We start from the raw sequence: 19266 nt of genomic DNA on the forward strand, positions 1-19266 counted from the left end.
ATGGTCCACCACCACAAATGTTTTTCCATTCAAAAAGCATGTTTTCTTTAAGGGATAATACCCCAGTGCAATATATGGAAAAACTGTTTATTTAAACGTGTATGGGATTATTCAAAAGTCAGGGTACCTCAAAATACACTACCAAGGCACAACAGATACAGGCAGAATTCACGACAATGAAAACATCACATTTATAAAAAAAGATGCATAAAGGCCTTTTACCTTAATTAATAAATGACTTACGTTCCATTTCTTGTCCAAGATAGGAACACCAACGGTTTCTCATATCTTCCACAGCGACGATATCTTTTTCTTCCATTTCATCCACCAGTAGTAATGGCAAACACGGGACAATAAGCTCATTCATAATGATCAGGCCATTATTGACTTCCTGATCATCTCCTGATTCAAACAGTGCTGCAGCATGTTCATTTAGTTTCTTCATAAATGACCACAAAAAAGGAAAGCCTTTAAATATACAGCATTTCACATTCTACCATGCATCAGTTTCTGTTTGTTTTAAAGCACAGTCTTCCTACAAAGCTACCTAGTAATTTGTATTAACCACAGTTGCACTGTGAAGTTTACAGCAATGATGTATATACTCCATCAAACCACTTGATCTTGTGCTATTCCTCCAGCCACTTCATTTGATACCTGGCCAACCCAAGCTTTGCAGCTGGACTTTTTAAGACAGGTCATATCATCTGCTTTTGTTTTCTCATTATTGCTAAAAGTGACATAATAATGGAAAAAAATCCTTGTTTCCTGCTGATGCCTTTCCCAATATTTGTCTCCCCATCAAACTGTGGCAACAGGGTGAGTCTGCTCACCAACACTGTCAACTTTTGTTCCTACCTAGCCCAGACACAACAGCAGGGAGCACACTATTTACAATCAAAGATGATCATCGCTTATTAAAAAAAAAATGGGAATATTTTCCTATTTACTTTTGCTTTTTCCCTTACACAAGCCAAAGTATTAACTTGTTAATGGAAGGGGATTGCGGTTGGTTTTGTTTTACATGATGGCAAGATTCTTCTACTAATTAATATTGTTAAAGCTATGCAGCAAGTTCAACTTTTTAACATACTTCACCCTTCACTTACTAGCAAACATTCTCGTCTGTAGTGAGATATCAGTTCTTCGTCATGCCCTCTGTATGGGCCTTTGGACAAGAGTTCTTTGTTATTCTGGTAAGCATAGATAAGGTAAAGCAAGGCTTCCATATAGCTGAAGTAAAGAAACAAAAACATTAGATGCAACATCCAGGTATCACCCATTTCAAGGTAACTACCATGCCCTTAATTTAATTTGCTTCTTTGACTGTAAGTCCACCCCTCCCCTACCACACAATTTTGTCTTTTATGCACATTAGAGCAATTTATTTTATTATCAGGCTAGATCACTTGCACGCTATGTCTGATCCAAAGCTCACTAGAACTGATGGATATTATTCCACTCATTTCAGAAATAGCTTTGGATTAGCCTTGAGTATACATGAAAACTTAATTTTTTCCTGTGTGCATTTATGTCACATTAGGTTTGAACTTCTGTTGCCATATGTATCTTGATAGCATTCTACACCTTAGCAAGTAAAATTTAAAGCTGTCACCTTATTCCTAAAAAAACAAACTGTGAATTTTTAGCCTCGCTAACTGGAAGGTCTTCCAAACCACTGAAGAGTAAAGTGATGAAAGAAGCCACAACAGCATTTCAAAAGTAAAAGTGCTGCTAGACTGTTGATACTTCTGTCTTTAATCTAAATGCAGAAGATAAATACAAGCCTAATTTTTAAAGGATGAGTAACAGAGGACCTAAGAACCTAACAGTTAACAATCAGCAGAGATCCCTTCACACACACATTAATCTCCCCTCACACTGTTGCATACCATTTCCAGCAAACACATTAAACTGTTAATTCTCTGACTTAAAGAAACCCAGTTAAGACAGCCAGCTGCTGAAAGCAGTTCAGGCAGCTACCCTAAAAACAAGCAGTTAGAAATCTCATTTTTATTCAAACTACAAAAATCTAGGAAGAGATATTTCCTAAGGGAGTGGTAAGAGGAACAGTACATTGTGCACTCACTCATCCTAGTGAGAACAGGAGATCATGCTTAAACTACCAAAACCAAACCACCAAACTACAAAAATGGCTAAAAATTATGTGTGAGCATACCTGAAAAAACATGTCAGAATTTTCCAAAGCAAACTCAAGACGTACAGTAATGCCTTCCAATGAGACAACAAAAAAGAAGGAAAAAGGCTACTTGAAATAGCAATGGTTCCTTAAAGCTTTATCTTCTGTTATCCCTGTTTACAAGAACAAGATGAACCCAAACACTGTGATTTCAGAATCTCCTGTGAAGTTATTTCTTCCACCATGAGATCCGCTCACAGTTCCTCGCAATGCTAAATATTTATTGCTTAAGTAATGGAAGTACTGTCACTGTTCTCCAACCTTTTGTCCTCAAAATACAAACCTACGCTTTTATTAAAAGAAGTAGTCCTGTTACCCCCTCCTGAAGTCCATTTTTCCTACCCATGAAAACTCTTTACACTACTGATCACCAATACAACTGGCCAGGACAGCAGAAAACAATGTAGGAGGAAAGGGGAGAAGATGATTGCAAGGAACTGGAATTGCTGGTTATAAAGCCAGAGAAGCAGGAACTTCTCTCCCTTTCCATGCTTAGTTCAGTTATTTGTGAAACTGCAGGTTGAAATTACAGTGTCAACAACTCAGTTGATCCAAATCAAAAACTTGCTGCTGGTAGTGGCTTATTCTCAGTCCCTCTCTTCCTGCTCCTTCCTGCAGCTGTATGATCTTTCCCTGAAAAAAACGTAGTGCAATCTAACAGCAAGGTAAGCTATTTTAAATCATCATTACTGTACATCCAAGCTCAAAGTCCTTATATATCTTGAGAGTCTGAAGCATACGACTGCAGTGAACAGATTTTGCTTTTTCACACCTGAAATGCATAAAGCTCCAGCCTGTGAAGCCTAAGCCTAAAATCACTGAAGCTGCTCACAGAATTACAGAGCTCACTGGGTCTAGGCTTTTGGAAAAGATGCAGAAAGCACAGGATGGCTAAATTTTAGCACTGCTTTGGAAAAAGGCATTTCAGGCGAAACTGAAAAACTGTATTTGCTTTCCAAGAAACTTGAAAGGTAACTGCTAAGGTCTACAGCTTGTTCACTTATCAGTTACTACCACAAGAGCGAGCTGCAGGTAAAAGCGCTGAGGTTCCTTAGCTGGTTGCATTCACCTCATCCATAGCAGGTCCCTACACTACAGTAGCCAGAGAGAATATGACTCAAAGACCATTTGATTCTCCACCTGCAGCCTTGTCAACCACCATAAGGGATCATGAGTGAACACTGGAAGTAGCCATGAAAAAGATATACCAAACTAGTTTTTATGTTGATTTTGTTTGTTCAACACAGTACAATTATTTAAAGAAATCAGAAGTCACCTGGATAAAGGCCAATTTTTGGCTCCATCTAGAGACTGAGTGCTGCTAGGTACCAATTAGCGTTATTAAAAGTAAGAAAAGTTGGTCAACCGAGGGAGATGGATTCCTGAGAAAAGCCTCAAGAGTCCTGCTAATGAAGGTCTTATTTTAATTATGAGAGCCTATGTTTTCATAAATATTTTTAAAGTTACATTTTTATGATTTCCACAATAAAGAAAACTGGAAAAGTTCATCAATTCAGTCTTGTTTTCAGAATAAAGATGGTAGCACTGCCCTCTAGAGTGTACAAGATATGAACCTCAGTATCTCAGTCCTTTGGGAACCTGTAGCTGAATCGTGGGGATGTAATTGCAATAGGTGCCTTAGAGCAGGTCAGTGGATACCCAGATCCACCCTTAATGTGTATTAGATACCTCTTGAAGCATTTATGAAATTGCATTTCTTAGAAAGGGAATGAATGCTACACTTCTTTGGATGTTAGATGAGTCTGATATCATCCTATTTTTTATTTATGACCAACATTAGAGTCTAAAACTGGTCATTATGTGCTTGTTTGCTAAGTAACAATAATGTTTGGTAACCAATGTCTCACTTGAATTCTGCAAAGTAATGTAAATAATGGAAAACTATACCAGTAATTCAGTACAGCAGAGAGCAGAAACCTGTGCTTCCCTCCCTCCCCCTGGCATAACCAGAATATATTACGGTAAGAAGCAGATTAGTGAAAACACTGGTATTTTATGGTTGAAGGTGCCATCCTGGAGTGCCGGTGCCGAGGAACTTGGTAGATGTTCCATTCCTGCCTGCATGCTCAGAGCACGTATGAAGTCTGGGGGTAACAAGGAGCGTTCCTATATACCACACCGATAACTGTGACATTTCTGCCTCCTTAAGGGATCAAGCAGTATCAGAGCGTTTATTTTTCAAATAAGCCAGGCAATCTTCTGACCAACCTTTGTACATAAACTGTTCAAGACTGATGAAGCAGTGTATTGCGGTTTAGGTTATTAATGAATGTAGTATTTATTACATGCTAGCAACCAGAAGACAAACTAAGACTATGGGCTCATTGTGTTAGCCACAATACAAAGACATAGCTTGTTGCAAAGACAAGGCAGTGTCTTTTCCAACCGAATTTCCAATTTGTTTGTGGCCTTTCTTTTTGTGGAGCATACAAGACAAGAATGAGAAATATGAAGCAGTTTACTACACAGCATACAGAAAAAAAATTAAAATTTTAGTCCCACTACAATTTCCCTACCTACTGTGTTATGCATGGAAAAAAAAAATCAGTGATTGACCATAGAAAGTTTTCACAATCAAAAATTTGCATCGTGTGATAACCCCATTTTCACCCCACAGATGTCAGCCACTGGGATATTCTGCAGCTACTCATTTCATTCCTTTGGCTGGGCATGGGAGAAAGAGGTACTTCTGAACAGTTCTGTTTCAAAGACTCTTCTGCAGAAGGTTTTGAGGCATTTATACTGTAATTGCTATCCTTGTTGCATGGCTGGATCAGAGAATAAAATTTAGCTGTAGTACATTAAGTACATAAAAATTCACCAATTTTATACAGCTGCAATTCCTGACTTGGTTCACAAAGAGAAGGGAATCAATCACCATTGCCTCATGGAGCTAAAAGGAGTCAGCTACAACTATGACAGTTGTCCTCAAATATATTCTTTTTTCCTGCTCTTTTAAACCCATCACAGGTGGAATTTTGGCTCAGACAAATGATAAGGCAAATGTTTACTTCTGTGGGAAGACCCAATAAAAAGATGGATATGCCGGGAACTTGACTAATTGTCACTGCTGATGAAACCAGACAAACCTAAGTGCACATGTGGTGCCAGAGAGGAAAGATTTTTATGGCTAAGGGATACCCAGAGCACTTAAGAGTAGGAGAGAAGGAGTGCTGGTCCACATGGAGGGTGCTCTGAAAAGAGTCCATAGATTGATAAGAGATTAGAAATGGAGATTAAGAACAGGAAGTTGTGGGAAACTTTGAGGTAGATGGAAGACATAAATGGACCAAGGAAATGCTTAACTAAAATGAGGAACACATGAAACAATTCTTAATTTAAAAAATGTCTTTACTTATCAATATTACATTTTGCCTTCAAATCACTCTACTACATTTGAGTTCTATACTACCACTTACCTCTTTTTTTGGAAAAACTCCAATCCTACCATGAGAAACATGGTTGTTTCCCTGAAATTTCTATAGTCTTGATGCCATCTCTGCATATAAGAAAGGTTATATAGAATTTCATCCACAAACATGAAATACATTTTTTTTAAACACACACATGCTTTACTTAGTGCTTAATACACAGAGTTAGTGCTAAGGACCCCTAGTAAGCTTGCATGTGTGAGAAGTCCACCTGAGCTTGCCCTCCCTCAACAAAAAGAAAATTCTGAAATATTTAAAATATTTCTAAATGAGATTATTTTTAAAGAATGTATTACCATTTGAAAGGAACACAAAGCATCTTTGGAGAACCACAGTCAGAATTATGAGATCCCCTTTTTCTTCTCAAAAATAGGTGAGAAGCTAATAGTCTTTTTTATTTTTTCCCCTCCCTACATTACACTCAGTTATTTACTCAGAAAATCTTAGAAAGCTTTTTCATACACTAAATATTAAGCTTAACTTTCAATATAAGAATGACATAGAAAAAGCCTGAACACTTTACATGGGAAGTGACAAAAAAACCAAATGCAATTCAGACCGTGGAGATGTTCATATTGAAGCAGAACGTTTATCTTACTGTATCACCTTTTATACGAAGTAATACTGGTACACGTTACAGGTAAGTGCTCTAAGTGAGAAAGGTGCTTTTACTGCAGTTGGTTAGTAGCCAACTTTCACTTGCTCATTAAAGATAAAATAGGGGATAGCACACCGTAATACATAGCCTCTTACAAATTCAATATGAAGAGTATGAGAAAGGGTCTATGAAATGCCAGCTCGCTACACAGGACAAATACCAGTAACACACTTTGAAGAAATGACCAACTATCTGCCTCAGGGGCTCAAAAAGCAGCATGTATGTCCAGGCAATAGAAGACTCCCCTACTCTCTCACCCTCAAAGCCAAGTTCAGAATGGTTTATTCTACTTGTGCAATGCCATTCAGAATAACGGTAAAATATTGAGCCTTGCAGAGCCTAAAAGATGCAACAGAAATCCTACTATGAAAGTGCTTCTCCTCACAGGCTAGAGAGGACACATTGGAATGTAGTAGCTTCTACTGTAGGTCCTGAAGCCAGTAATGAGAAACAAGTAAATATTTTTTGTTTGGTTTGTTGAGGGAAAGATTACTCCCATAGGTTCAAACAACTTGTTCAGGAGGACTAAGCACAACCGTGAGGTATAAGTGGTGCACTGGCATCTGTCTAGGACATAAATATCCACTGTTAAAAGGCCTTAATGAACAGTATTACAGAGTTGAAACTGATGCTGTAAAACCAGCTAAAGACTTAACTTTAAGTACGGGATGAAATATTTTAGCAAGTACTAGTCATGATTATTTAATGTCTGAGATTTGTTCTTTTTTTCTTTCCAAGTTTTTCCAAATAGTACAGGAGGAAAAAATAAATGCATAAACTGGTTATGTATGGTCTTGCCAACAAAAGAATCTGGTGCTCATAAGAAAATGGGAATGGCTGCAGAGACAGCTAGAGAAAAAGCACAGATGTGACTGTGCATGTGACCCAGCTCTCAAGATGCATAAGGCTGGGCTTGGACCACTCTCACTCCTTCACCGCTAGCTGTTTCTGACTAGAGAAAGCCAGTTGGCTCATATGGCGATAAATTACAAAACACTGTTAGCGACATCAAGACATGTTAAGTAGTAAGGACAGACTCAAACTGTAAGGACAGGTATTTATTTATGGCTCAAGTAATTGGAATTACAAATGTGGAAAAAAACAGCTTTATATCAACTGATCAGGACAGCCCTCCTACAAATAGATGGTCTTTCAATACACTGAGAAGTTAAAACTGTTTAAGACAGGAAGAAATTTGTGAAGATAAAATTCCAGTAACTGATAACTACTTCACATTACAGTTTAGTTTAAAAACTTAAAAATACTAACCTCATATTCCTCCATGTTTACTTCATCTGGCTTTATCATTTCAAGTTTAGCTTGAGCAACCTTCATTATGTTACGGCACCTTACAAAAAGCAACAAGAGATCATGGAGTATTACTGGAAATTCAAAAGGGATATTATCCATACAAAGACAGAAGCCTCAAAACAGTATAAGCTACAGCCTTATGCAAAAGAGTATGAAAATACTGTGGACAAAGTGCTTTTTATTATTCATAGTAAAATCAGCAGGAGAGGGCATAGTTTTGAAGTACATGTGAGGGAGGCCTGTGCTATGTAAGAATTACTTCTTGTTTTATTTTGCTAAATCGCCACATTGCTCAGTCTTTCTTTCTAATTTAAAGTTCAAAGGGCTTGAAACTCCCTGATATTTACTTTGCAAAAGTAACATTAGATGATTATCCACTAGACAGAAATAAGACTAATGTTCTCTACTTTCCAATTTATTTCTTTAAATAGGTCAATGTATGGAATTCCCAGGGGAAAAAAGACATTGTCTTGCTTTCATGTAAGCTACCCATCTAACTTGCTTTGCTGTCTGCTGCTGGCAGTTTTTCACTGCCCTGAAAGCAAGTTACAAAGCCTTGCACAGTGTTTTGAAAGAAGGTACAGCAATCTATGTGTGAAATTATGAACAGCATTGAGTATTTCTCCTTATTTCCTACCAATAGAACCCAAACTTTCTGATTACCCTTTTTGTAGATTTTTATAATTATTTTTTTAAAATAAAATGCACTAGCAAGGAATTAACTAGAAGATAAAGCCAACCAAACATACTAGCCTTCCCTCTGTTATATGCACTATCTGAGTATGACGGGGTGTCTCCACACATCAGAGAACGTGCGTGAGCACAGGAAATAAAACATGCAGATCTTATTACCTCTCATCAAAGCTAAGATTGTGATCTCCAAACTGTTCCAGTAATGTTCTCTCAATTATCTTCTTTGGCGCCTGGTTTTGGATGAAGTAAACTATTGCATGACGCAAACGGTAATCACATTCAGGTGGTGGATCTTCCTGGGCTAATTTTAGCAAGCGCGTGTATTCCAATTTAATTGCCTAAATAATTTTAAAGACATACATTATCCTTTCTGACTTTTAAATACTAAATGTCACAGACACTAACAGGATAATTTGTGTCACATGGCTTCTTGACTACAAAATATTTTTTTTATGAATTCCATAGTGCACACTTCTAACAAATCTGAACTATGTTTAAAAAAACCACACCCACCCCAAAAAAACCCAAACCACCAAAGAAAAAAACCCAAACAAACAACAACAAAAAAAAACCCAAAACCCCAGACAAATGGTAAAGTTGATCCTGTCTCTCCTCAACTAAGCCAGCCAAAATCCCAGGTAGACCTTTACTTCAAAATCCTGTGCTATGTCTCCATGAAGGAAGGTTTATTCAATCCCTAAAGAGGCTTCTTTAAGCATTTACAGTGAAAAAGCAGTATAAGATTTCAGACACTTAAAGGAATCTTCTAAAATCTCATAAGACAAAAAAGGTGCCTGTAATACACGGTTAAAACGCAAATACATGAATAAAATAAATTCTGCAGAAAGTTTAATGAACACGTCTGATTTTGGCAACGCCAGGTGAGAATGGGTTAGTATCCTTCAACAAAAATCAAATTGTAGGATTTCTAAAGGAAGTAATACTTCAATACAAATAGTATTAATCTCCTACAGGGCTGGCCAGACTCCTCACTGGATATTTTAGACCAACTTTATAGGTCATCAGAAGCTTTTACTTTTCCAGCTTTGCCTGCACATTGGATTTAATGAACAATATCCTTTCATTTGATTTTATTCAGTGAAACCAAACAGCATGAACAAGAGGAACAAGAAAAACAATTAGCAAAATGGTGACAAATGTTTACGTTTCATGATTTATCTCTCAAATATGGGAGGTGATCAGATTGTTTGCTAACACTAAGTGTCAACTTGAAAAAAATGACAACACAGTAGCTCCACTCATTAGCAAAGTTGCAATACAACATATGCACAAAATAAAGCTCCAAAGCAGGCAGAAAACTACCCTGTTCAGCATTTCAAATTCATTATGTTGAAATACCTGGCAGCAGCAAGTAATTTCTTGACATTTAACTATCAGAAATGTGGGCTCTCATCCTCTACTAATATACATTTTCTTTCAGGACTAAACACATGGGTAAGGTACCATTCACACAGGCTCCAACACAGAGCGTTTGGAGAACTTTAGAACTAAAAAGAACATTCTGCATCAGTGTTTTTAAATACTAATCATATGCATTATCATTAAAAAAGAAGCTTGACAGAACCGATTGCAAGTATCAAAAGCCACAGACAGAGTTTCTATTACCTAACATCAGAAGTTATACCACCAGAAATCCAACATGGCTAAAGATGCAATTAAACCCTGTTTATTGAGGTAGGCCAGAAACAAAAAGCAGTTATCACTAGACATTTGATTTTTCACAGAATTACTCAGAAGTAGGAAAAAAATGCAACACAAACCCTGTATTTTTATGTATGTATTTAAACAAAATAAAACTGTATACTACATATACAGAAATCCTATGTACGATGAAAAAATACCACTATGTCTTTACACAGAATACAGGATAAAGGGATGGTAGGAGGAGAAAAAAAAAAAAAAAAAAAAAAGTATTACATGCTTTCATTTTCTCACCAAGAATGTTATATAAAGATCTTAAAGCAAATATTCTGCAAGGAACCATCTCTAAAGATCTTAAGGCAAATATTCTACAAGGAACTGCCTATAAAGTTTAAAGAAGGATGATTATAAGAGGTCATTGATCAAGAAATACTTCATGGGTTTGTATTAGTCACATCTTAAGCCTAGATCTAGATGAGTGAAACCCTGGTGGTAAGTGACCCATGTCAAATGGGTTTCACCTGGATTCCGCTAAAACAAAGACATCATAGATAAGCCCCCATAATTTTCTGTGAACAGTTGTTTTATTAAAAAAACCCAACAAACTACATGAAGAATCCCAGAGTATAACGGTATTAAAAAAATACCATAGAAGTTTTCACAATATGTTTATGGAGTAACATGGAATTTCATCTGGTAAGTTTCAAAATACAAATTTTGTTACTAAGTAGGACCACCTCATCTGCACACATTCATACGAATGTATTCCTCAAAAATGAAGTATGTTCCAACTCTTCTAAGTTACTGCAAAGATGATTCAGCAGAAAATCAGTAAGAAAACTTCTCTACTGTCCAACAACTTAGTGTCAGAACTTTTTCTCACTCAAAGACAAATTGTCCCCTGTGAAGCGAAAATGTTTAAGTATTCAAAATTAAAGACCAAAAAACATTTCACCTGAGCACTGTTTTGATATCTCTGAAGCATTAAATATAATTTTATTTTGAACTGCATTTCTGTTTTAAAATTACCAAAATAACCTCCACATTAAAAAAATAATTAGGTGTATTTAAACTTTCCGGAAAAGAATTTGATTTTATCACATGAGGATTTTTTTTTTTTCAACTTCATGAAAAGATGTTAATCTTGTACTTTTAAAAAGTAATAAATCTGAAAAAAACCAACAGTGAACCCCTAACAAAAGCTACTTCACTAAAGAGAGGCTACAGCGGGTGGGTATTCATTCCCTGAGAGCAGGCACGGTTAACAGAGATGGCCCTGCAAACAAATGTTATGGTCATAATTCTTCTTTCAGTATCCATTATAAAAACCCCAAAAACAAACCCATGAGAGTTCAATTTTCTTACCAAGAGATTGGAGATTTTTTTTGGTGGTGGGTTTGTTTGGTTTTTGTTTGACTGTAGTTTGTTTGGGTTTTTTCTGGTTTCTTTTGGTTTTTACAATTTCTTCTAGTGCAACTACACCATAACAATTAAGAAGAAAACAGACTGCTTGACAAGCCAGAAACTTCTTCCCCCTCTCCAAATCACATTTGAGAGGATTTTACATTGAAGTAATTCCCCTCATAATATCCTGAAAATTCAAAAGATTGTGAGCTAAAAATGCTCAGAAGTTTGTGTATTTCAGACTAACACATATTTAAATCTGATATCGCTGTGAAGAGTAATAACCACAAAAAGCTTAATGTCTAACTCCCAGTAGTAAAACACTGCTAAAGAGTACTGACACCCATGCAGTTACACAAAAGAAAGCAATTTAGATTTACTAAAAAAACAAAACAAGAACACCTCTTTGAAATAAAGAACAAATGACTACACTGATGTTCCTGGGTGGAAAAACTGACATCCCAAACAGTCTAGTGAAGGCATGGGTTTTGGTACTAGCAGGGGGAAAAACCAAAAGCTGTTCCTATGGATTACACATCTGGGTTTCATGTTCCTTGCCACTATTCTTAAGATTCTAAGAATATTATTCACCACTCTTAAAATGCAGAAAGGTATATAAGATACTGATATAGCTGAATCAACAGGGAAATAGCTAGCTATTTTTCAAGGGAGAAATATCTAAACAGAGGACTGATATCATAGAAGAGAACGTATAAACACTGGAACAATCTTAATATGCAAAGGGTGGAGGAAGAAGGCATACGTAACAAGAAAAGTCAGGAGAAAAAGTTGAAAATGTTAGTTGTACCTTAAAGAACCCTGCTTCTGGCCCACACCTGTCATAAACATTCCTGGCTTTACCTATAGCCATGATAATACCTTGCATGTTCGGGGTCAGCATGACCTGCCACAAGGGATTTAAGGTAAAAGTTTTGAATGATTAATATTTTAATGACCAAATTCAATATGCTTTTAGTCTCATGCAAGATAAAAAGCAACTTAATGCATGCATACATTGAAATGGCACGTTTCAATACAGATCTGGTGTGCATATTCTGCAAATCAGTCACGGCATGTGTATGTATTTTTACTGTAACAACATATGATTAAAGGAAGATTACAAAAATAGAACTGTGTCAAATAATATTTAAAAGTTACATGGTCAAAGCTTCCCAGAAAAGGAACATGCACCATTCAGCATTAGTATCCATCAGAAACTGCATGCTGAATCAGTGCTAGCCATGGCCACAAAAGGATAAAAAAAATAAAGTAAATAAATAAAAGTGTTTTGAGTAGAAAAATCACCCAATTACTATACCAAAAACATAGTAAACTACACTGCCCATATTTTATGCATGTCAAGATCAAAATAAGGGACCTACTCCTGCAAATGCAATTGGTTCCTTGAAGCATTTGCAGGCAAATTCTAACAAAAAAATCAAACTTAAAACATTTAACAAACACAAAGCCAAACATAAGACATCTCACAGCTATTCACATCAGTTGTACACAAACAATTTGCTGTATCTAGGTTACTCAGAAAGGCCTTTCTCCTTTGTTATCTGTGAGAAAAGATAAGCACTCCCTCTTTCCCTGCCCAAGGTATAGCTGGCACAGCAACAAAAGAGGAAGAGCCCTAAACTCTTCGGAAAAGTTTCCCACAAATAAGAACAGCATTAAAAAAGACTGAATACGCTTACAAAAGGATCAGGGAGAGAGGGAAGAAAGTTATCACCCTCTAGAAAGATAATGGCATGAGGACAACAGTGGGGAAAAATTAAAAAAAAAAAACCACCCCCAAAAAACCAGGTCACTAGGTAAGGTTAAATCATCATGCCTTTAAAGGTGGAGACTACTCATCTGTGAGAAGCCAAACTCCACGTGATGGTGTCAATTAAATCGGGGGTTTTTTTCCCCATTCCATAATCCCGGTTACAACTGATCACAATTACATGGCAGAGTGACTTGCAACACCCATTTGCCTAAGGAAGTAAAAGCTCCACATAGCAGACACCTGAAAATATGGGCTGCGCCAGCGCTATTCCCAACCAAACCAAACATGGAGTCATCAGTGTCAAGGCAGGACAGTTTGATGACCTAGCAGTGTTGCTTTCTGCTGCTAAAATAGGGCAGCAGAAAATAGCATCTCTCAGGATAACATGGGCCTCTCTGTTCCTCAAGTAGTTCCAGGCACATGCATCACCCTTGGTCTGAATTGGGAAAAAATAATTTTTGCGGATTTTATTGTTTGTTTTTTTCTTAAGCTTTGGAAGAGTCAGCTCCACCAGACATACCAGTTTCAGGTTATTTCCACAAGTAATTTAATCCTTTAAGTCTGAAAAGCTTAACCTTGGGAAAAAAGGGATTGGACTTGAACATTAGCTTTATTGGACTGACAAAAAAAGAAAGCACAAACATTAACAACATCACTCACTATCCTGTCACTTTAAATAACGTAGTAGTCTACCACCAGCATTTCAAAGGCTATCTGGCCTAACACAAACATTCCACTTCCACAGCTAAGAAGACAAATATACCTCCCGTGTAAATGGTACCATGCAAAGCGTGCCCAATTAAGAGTAGCTAGTGCCTTCCTTTCACACTTCACGACAAATTAAGACATTGTTAAGGCTACAAATTGCTAAGCATTTAGTTTTGCAGAAATCTGTTAGGTGTCACAATGTGCAAACATGCCGAAAATTGTCATCAGGCAGCACAAGAAAGCACCGAGGAGGAGCGGTGCACACAACTGCAATCAAATGTACCTCATCGTCATAACCCCCCTCCTCTGACTCAATCACAAAAGTCCCTACATCAGGAATCGCCACCTCTACAACTCGCTGGTTAGGAGCTGGTTGAGCTGGGGCATTATCAGAGCTCTGCAGAAGAAAACCATTGTCAGTATGTGTGTGGGGAAAAAAAAGGTAATAATCAGAAAAGAGAAAATTACAGAGATGCAAACTGACAGGCTGATCAAGTAAAACTATATGCACTGCTTAAGTTCTGAGAAAAACTGTGATTATCATTTATACTCTCTATTTTTTACACAGTACATTTTGAAATTAAGCCATAATTATTAAAAAGACTTAATTTGTTTTTTATTTCCTAATTACTTCTTTACAGGTTATGATGCCAGTATTACAACTCTAACATCCATTACCAATTTTAGGCAGTTGTTAAAGGATGAGTCTGTCAACTACTACTTTTCATACATTTCACCAAAAAATTTACTAAATATATCTGAAGTATCTGATGAATTTATGCTAAGGGATGGCAACAAGCTAAAGGTTAAAACTTCCTGATGCTCTAGGGGAAAAAAAAAAAAAACCAAACACAAACCAACCAACCAAACAAAAAGCCTCTAGCAATCAAAATATTTGAAAGATTATTTAAAGGTGCATTACATTCATCAGGGCTTTTTAGCAGCGTAATTAGAAAAATGAGGGGACGATTCTTGCTATTTTAAAGTTTTAAACAACAATAGAGACTAATCTCAGCTCCCATGGCCTACGATTGTACGATAGCCATTTTACAACATTTGCAGAACTTAAACTTTGACTCTATTCTAAGCTATCACGGAGTGTCATGCTACTTGCTCTGCAGCTATTACAATAGTCTCACTTCTTAACAAAGATTCCAGAAACACACACAGTATCTGTTTACACCCAGCACTACATAAATACAAAGGAAGACTGTGCAGAGGGCAGAAAAAAGGACAAAAGGGTGGAAAATGGACACAAATGATCATGTGGTGACTAACCCACAATGCTGTTTATTACATGTTCTGATGTTGGCTTTCCTTGCTTTCAAAAGGAAAATAAAAAAAGTGAAGCAAAAGAATATATGCCTGGATGTCAGAATGCATATGGAAGCAGAATAATTAAAAAGCATGCTGATATACTGAGAACCAAGAATAATTCTGGCTAAGTCAAATTTTGGTATATAGACAGCAGCTTTAAAACATTAATGGAATACCTTCAGCATATCTAGAAATTGGCTTTAGATTCCAACAGCTGAAATATGTTTGTTTCTAAATAAAAGACTTTGCATCATTTGGGGGTTTGTGTTTTTGCAGTATGAGAGCAAACCACCTGCTGCAGAACAACGCAGTGAAAGCATCGGAATAAAACAACCTGCACCTGTCTCATTATGCCTATCATGATGGTCCCCACGTGGTTCCTCAATCACAGTCTTGTCAAGTCCTAAGGCTGATCAACTGCACAAAATGTTATGAGCCTAAACTAAAAACTTGATCCACAGAATCCAGTCTGTAAGATCCTTCAACATCCCACTGGAATGGATGTTCACAGACTCTAGAAAGAGGACAGCATCATGCAAGACATTGTATCATGTCTTTGGTATCTTCATAGCTATCTCTTCAGCTGGAGGTAACTTCCATTAAACAGGCTCCCCCTAAGCTGTTCTGTGTTCCCAGAACTCAGAGTCAGATACACAGTAGCCTAAAGCATTAGAGCACCTTTTCATCCAGGGTTAAGATCAGTTTCCCTGCTGGCTTCCATTTCAGTTAAACAGAGAAAGCGTGCTTCTCTGCTCTCCTGTCAGCACAGGAGAGATGGAAAACACGTCGGGTGCAAGAGTCAACAAGTTGTCACACCATTTTCAAAGGCGTTAGAGGACTTTCCTGTTCGCCCCAAGGATATCTGGGGCTAGGCAGCTCGTTTCATACCCAAAATTAGGAAGCATACTTCAGGTTTTGCACAGATCTAAACTGTTCATATCTCTAGTGGTTACTAGGGGTGTGTAAGGAAGTTATACTGTACATTTCATATGTTTTATCCTTATGGATATGGTTCCAAGACAGATGCAGGTATTGCTCTCAAGGCACTTGCTTTTCTGGAAAATATATTACTCAGTAATCCGTATACTTATAGGACAAAACAAGTATGTGTTGAAAGAAAAAACCCTGTTAAATATTAGTTTCATTAATAACTCGTGAGTAGTTAATGTCCAACTTCTCTTAGAATATACTGTATGAAGTAAAACCTAATCTCCCAACACTGATTCTTATAACTATTTTAAGTTAATATATGCATCTGATGAATCACAAAAAAATAATTTTCATCAACTTGTGAATTTGCATTAAAGCTACAGAATACTGTTGAAAAACTCCTTATTTTTCAAAGCTACTTTAACTTCCATAGGTCTTTCAAAGGAATTCAATTATAATCTTGTATTTCTCAGATAAAAACCTGAATTTTTAAACCAGTATTTTTCAGGTCTTTTACAAGGAACGTCAGTGTTTACCCCTCAAAAATAAATGTAACTGTCTAACATTTTGAAAAAATGGTGGGCACAAGCACGTTATTGCCATTTAAAAAATAAGCTGTAGTCTTGACAAGTACTCTAATCTACACAGAGGATATTATCTTAATATTTTAGTTCTACACCCATTACTGTACCGCGCACTTTCTGGGTGGACTTTAGTGTTGGACAGTCCCTGAAAAAACAGCAATTTATAGTGTAAAGTTTCCACACACACACACACACCCTTATATAAACTATTACATCACTTCCACTTACAAAAGAAAAGCAAAAAGAAGCATTTCAAGCTTCAAATTATCCTCACCGTATCCATTATAGCTTCTGGAGCTCTGTCTTCTTGTTCAGCTAATGCTTTATTGATTGCTTGTACAGAATCTTCTTTTAAGTGCTTTGAAATATCAGTTCTTGATGGCTGCTCTAAATATTCTGGTTCTCCTGCTTGAACTTAGTGACAGAAATAAGATAACAATTTTGTGTGTTAACATAAGCATGACTTTTTTTCAATTGATTAGTTTCATTTGGATCACTGTCTTCTAAATACAGATAACGTCACCCAAACAGGAAATGCAGGGTAGGTCACAGCATTCACAAATACAACTTTACACCAGCCTGTGTCTCAGGTCATTCTGAACACTCATATAAATGGACCCGTGATGTTGTATTAGGAACAACAGACCTGTCCTGTCTAGAGACCCATAAAGGTTCTCAAGTGAGGGACGTTCAATCAGCCATACAGGGGATGACAGAGCAAAGATGAGCTTCTACTTGGACTTCCTGTGGGATACAGGTCCAAGGAAGTCTTGAGTCTTTTGAGTGCCAGATGTATTTGTACTTCACAAAATAATCAACACATTATGTTCTTCTGACTTCAGGGAAATCTCAAAGTCTCCCCCACTTGAAGACAATAAAATTGATTAGCACAAGTAGTGTCTTATACTCCTTATATGATGAAAGCAAATTTTGGCAGACAATTAAAGCATTCATTTAGTACTTTCCATTATTAACAAAAGAACTAATATCAGTCTCAAAGTGTTTGTGAAGTCAAGAGATATAAAAGATGAAGTCACTCTCTGTAGAGTTTGCAAAAAAGAGAAGCGTCATTAAATCACTGCGCTTTTTACATTCAGTTTGTAGTCATACGTAGTTATGAGAAATATATGCTCAGTCTTAATGACTGAAATACAACAATGAGAACATCTGGACAGCAGTCTCACTACACAAATCCATCATGTCATCTTTCACATAACATATGTATAGCCTTATGCAATGGAGCAAGAGGTGAATGTAACCTAAAACTTGACAGGTTTTTCTGTGTCAAACCATGCATATGTTTTATAATCAGATTGCCAGTGGTCTTTATTAGCTAGGTTCTTAACAGCATTGGCCTCACTGTGGCTGTTCAGGGTCTTCTCCACAGTTTTAGCATCCTCATTTTTACATAGTAATCTCTTCTACTACTTCTAACTCTATTTACTACATCACACCTAATAAATAATTATTCTCTACAGATCTAAATTTTGTCCTAATTTAAAATGCGAAGGTAGGTCTTTACTCACTCTAAGTTGAAGAATATGCACTACTTATGGACTAACAAATTCTCAGAACACACTGGTGAAACCTGTTAATAATTATCTATCTTAGAAGGCCAAAGTTTCTATGGAAAAAAAATAAACTGATTTAGCAAAAGCTAAGCACAACTGACAGGGAAAAGACAGAAGAACCAGTAATTTTTCTCCTTTAAATAAAAATTGCAAAAAGCCTAAAACTCCAACAGACTAAACTTCAAGTACAGTTACCTTGGCCAAGTAAATAGTTATAATTCGAGATTACACATATTAACTTTTTATACATTTCTTAAGCTTTTACAAACAGGCAGGAGAAGCTAACCTGGAGCAGGTGAGGGTGCTGGTGCCCTGGGTATCTGAGATAACAACTTCTCCTGCTGTGCTTTCTGAGCAAGTTCTGCATCCCATTCTTCGAGTTCTTTTTCAAAACGTTTATTGTCTTCCTTGACGTAATCCCTTAGATCAGAAGGTAGCGTATCCATTCCAACAAGGATCTGTCCCGTTTCTTTGTTGAACTCCTCTGCAGTAACATAACATACAAATTTCAGAAGAAGAAAAATAGGAGAAAAGGAAGTATGTTCAACACTTTTCATCAAGTGAGTTACTGGAAACATACAGTACAGCACCAAGTCCCCCAAACTATATTATTTTAACTGGTTTTATTATCTGTTGGGTATTCCTCTGCTACTGAGAGGTATGGCTACTGCTCTTGCAGTCTTTGGACTTATTGGTGTTCTTGGGCACCATCAGGTCATTGCCATTTTGAAAGATGAGCCTTTTGGGTCATGAGCACCTAATGATTGTGAACGTTCAGCAAAAAGTCACAAAAAAACCACCACAGCTTGATTGCATTACTGCCACATGGAGCTGGACACAACTCAAATCCCCAGCAGAAAAGGGGAAAGAGAGTGAGCCTATAGGGATTTGTAAAGTCAACAGATAAGAACACCAGCTGTACTAAGTAACCTTCCTTTTTGCTTTGAGAATGGTCTCTGAAAGAGTATTCTAGATCCTAGGGGATCACACAGCTGCAATTAT

The 19266-nt window shown here is 36.9% G+C and overlaps 1 protein-coding gene across 2 annotated transcripts in view; it reads right to left on the bottom strand.

Moving 5' to 3' along the window:
- The window catches only part of USP25 (ubiquitin specific peptidase 25), a 97130-nt gene that overhangs the window by 801 nt on the left and 77063 nt on the right, over positions 1–19266 (bottom strand). The window contains exons 17-25 of one of the 2 annotated variants that reach the window (XM_040582872.1): positions 18551–18748; positions 16968–17107; positions 14146–14259; positions 12189–12284; positions 8474–8652; positions 7580–7658; positions 5641–5720; positions 1110–1233; positions 244–439 (exon numbers count right to left, since the gene is read on the bottom strand). In XM_040582872.1, the coding sequence (XP_040438806.1) occupies positions 244–439; positions 1110–1233; positions 5641–5720; positions 7580–7658; positions 8474–8652; positions 12189–12284; positions 14146–14259; positions 16968–17107; positions 18551–18748 (1206 nt within the window). The remainder of the gene's footprint in view (positions 1–243; positions 440–1109; positions 1234–5640; positions 5721–7579; positions 7659–8473; positions 8653–12188; positions 12285–14145; positions 14260–16967; positions 17108–18550; positions 18749–19266) is intronic. The other variant, XM_040582873.1, reaches the window with a different exon arrangement.

Source organism: Falco naumanni, chromosome 2 (genome assembly GCF_017639655.2).
Source record: "Falco naumanni isolate bFalNau1 chromosome 2, bFalNau1.pat, whole genome shotgun sequence".
In the NCBI taxonomy this organism is placed as follows: domain Eukaryota; kingdom Metazoa; phylum Chordata; class Aves; order Falconiformes; family Falconidae; genus Falco; species Falco naumanni.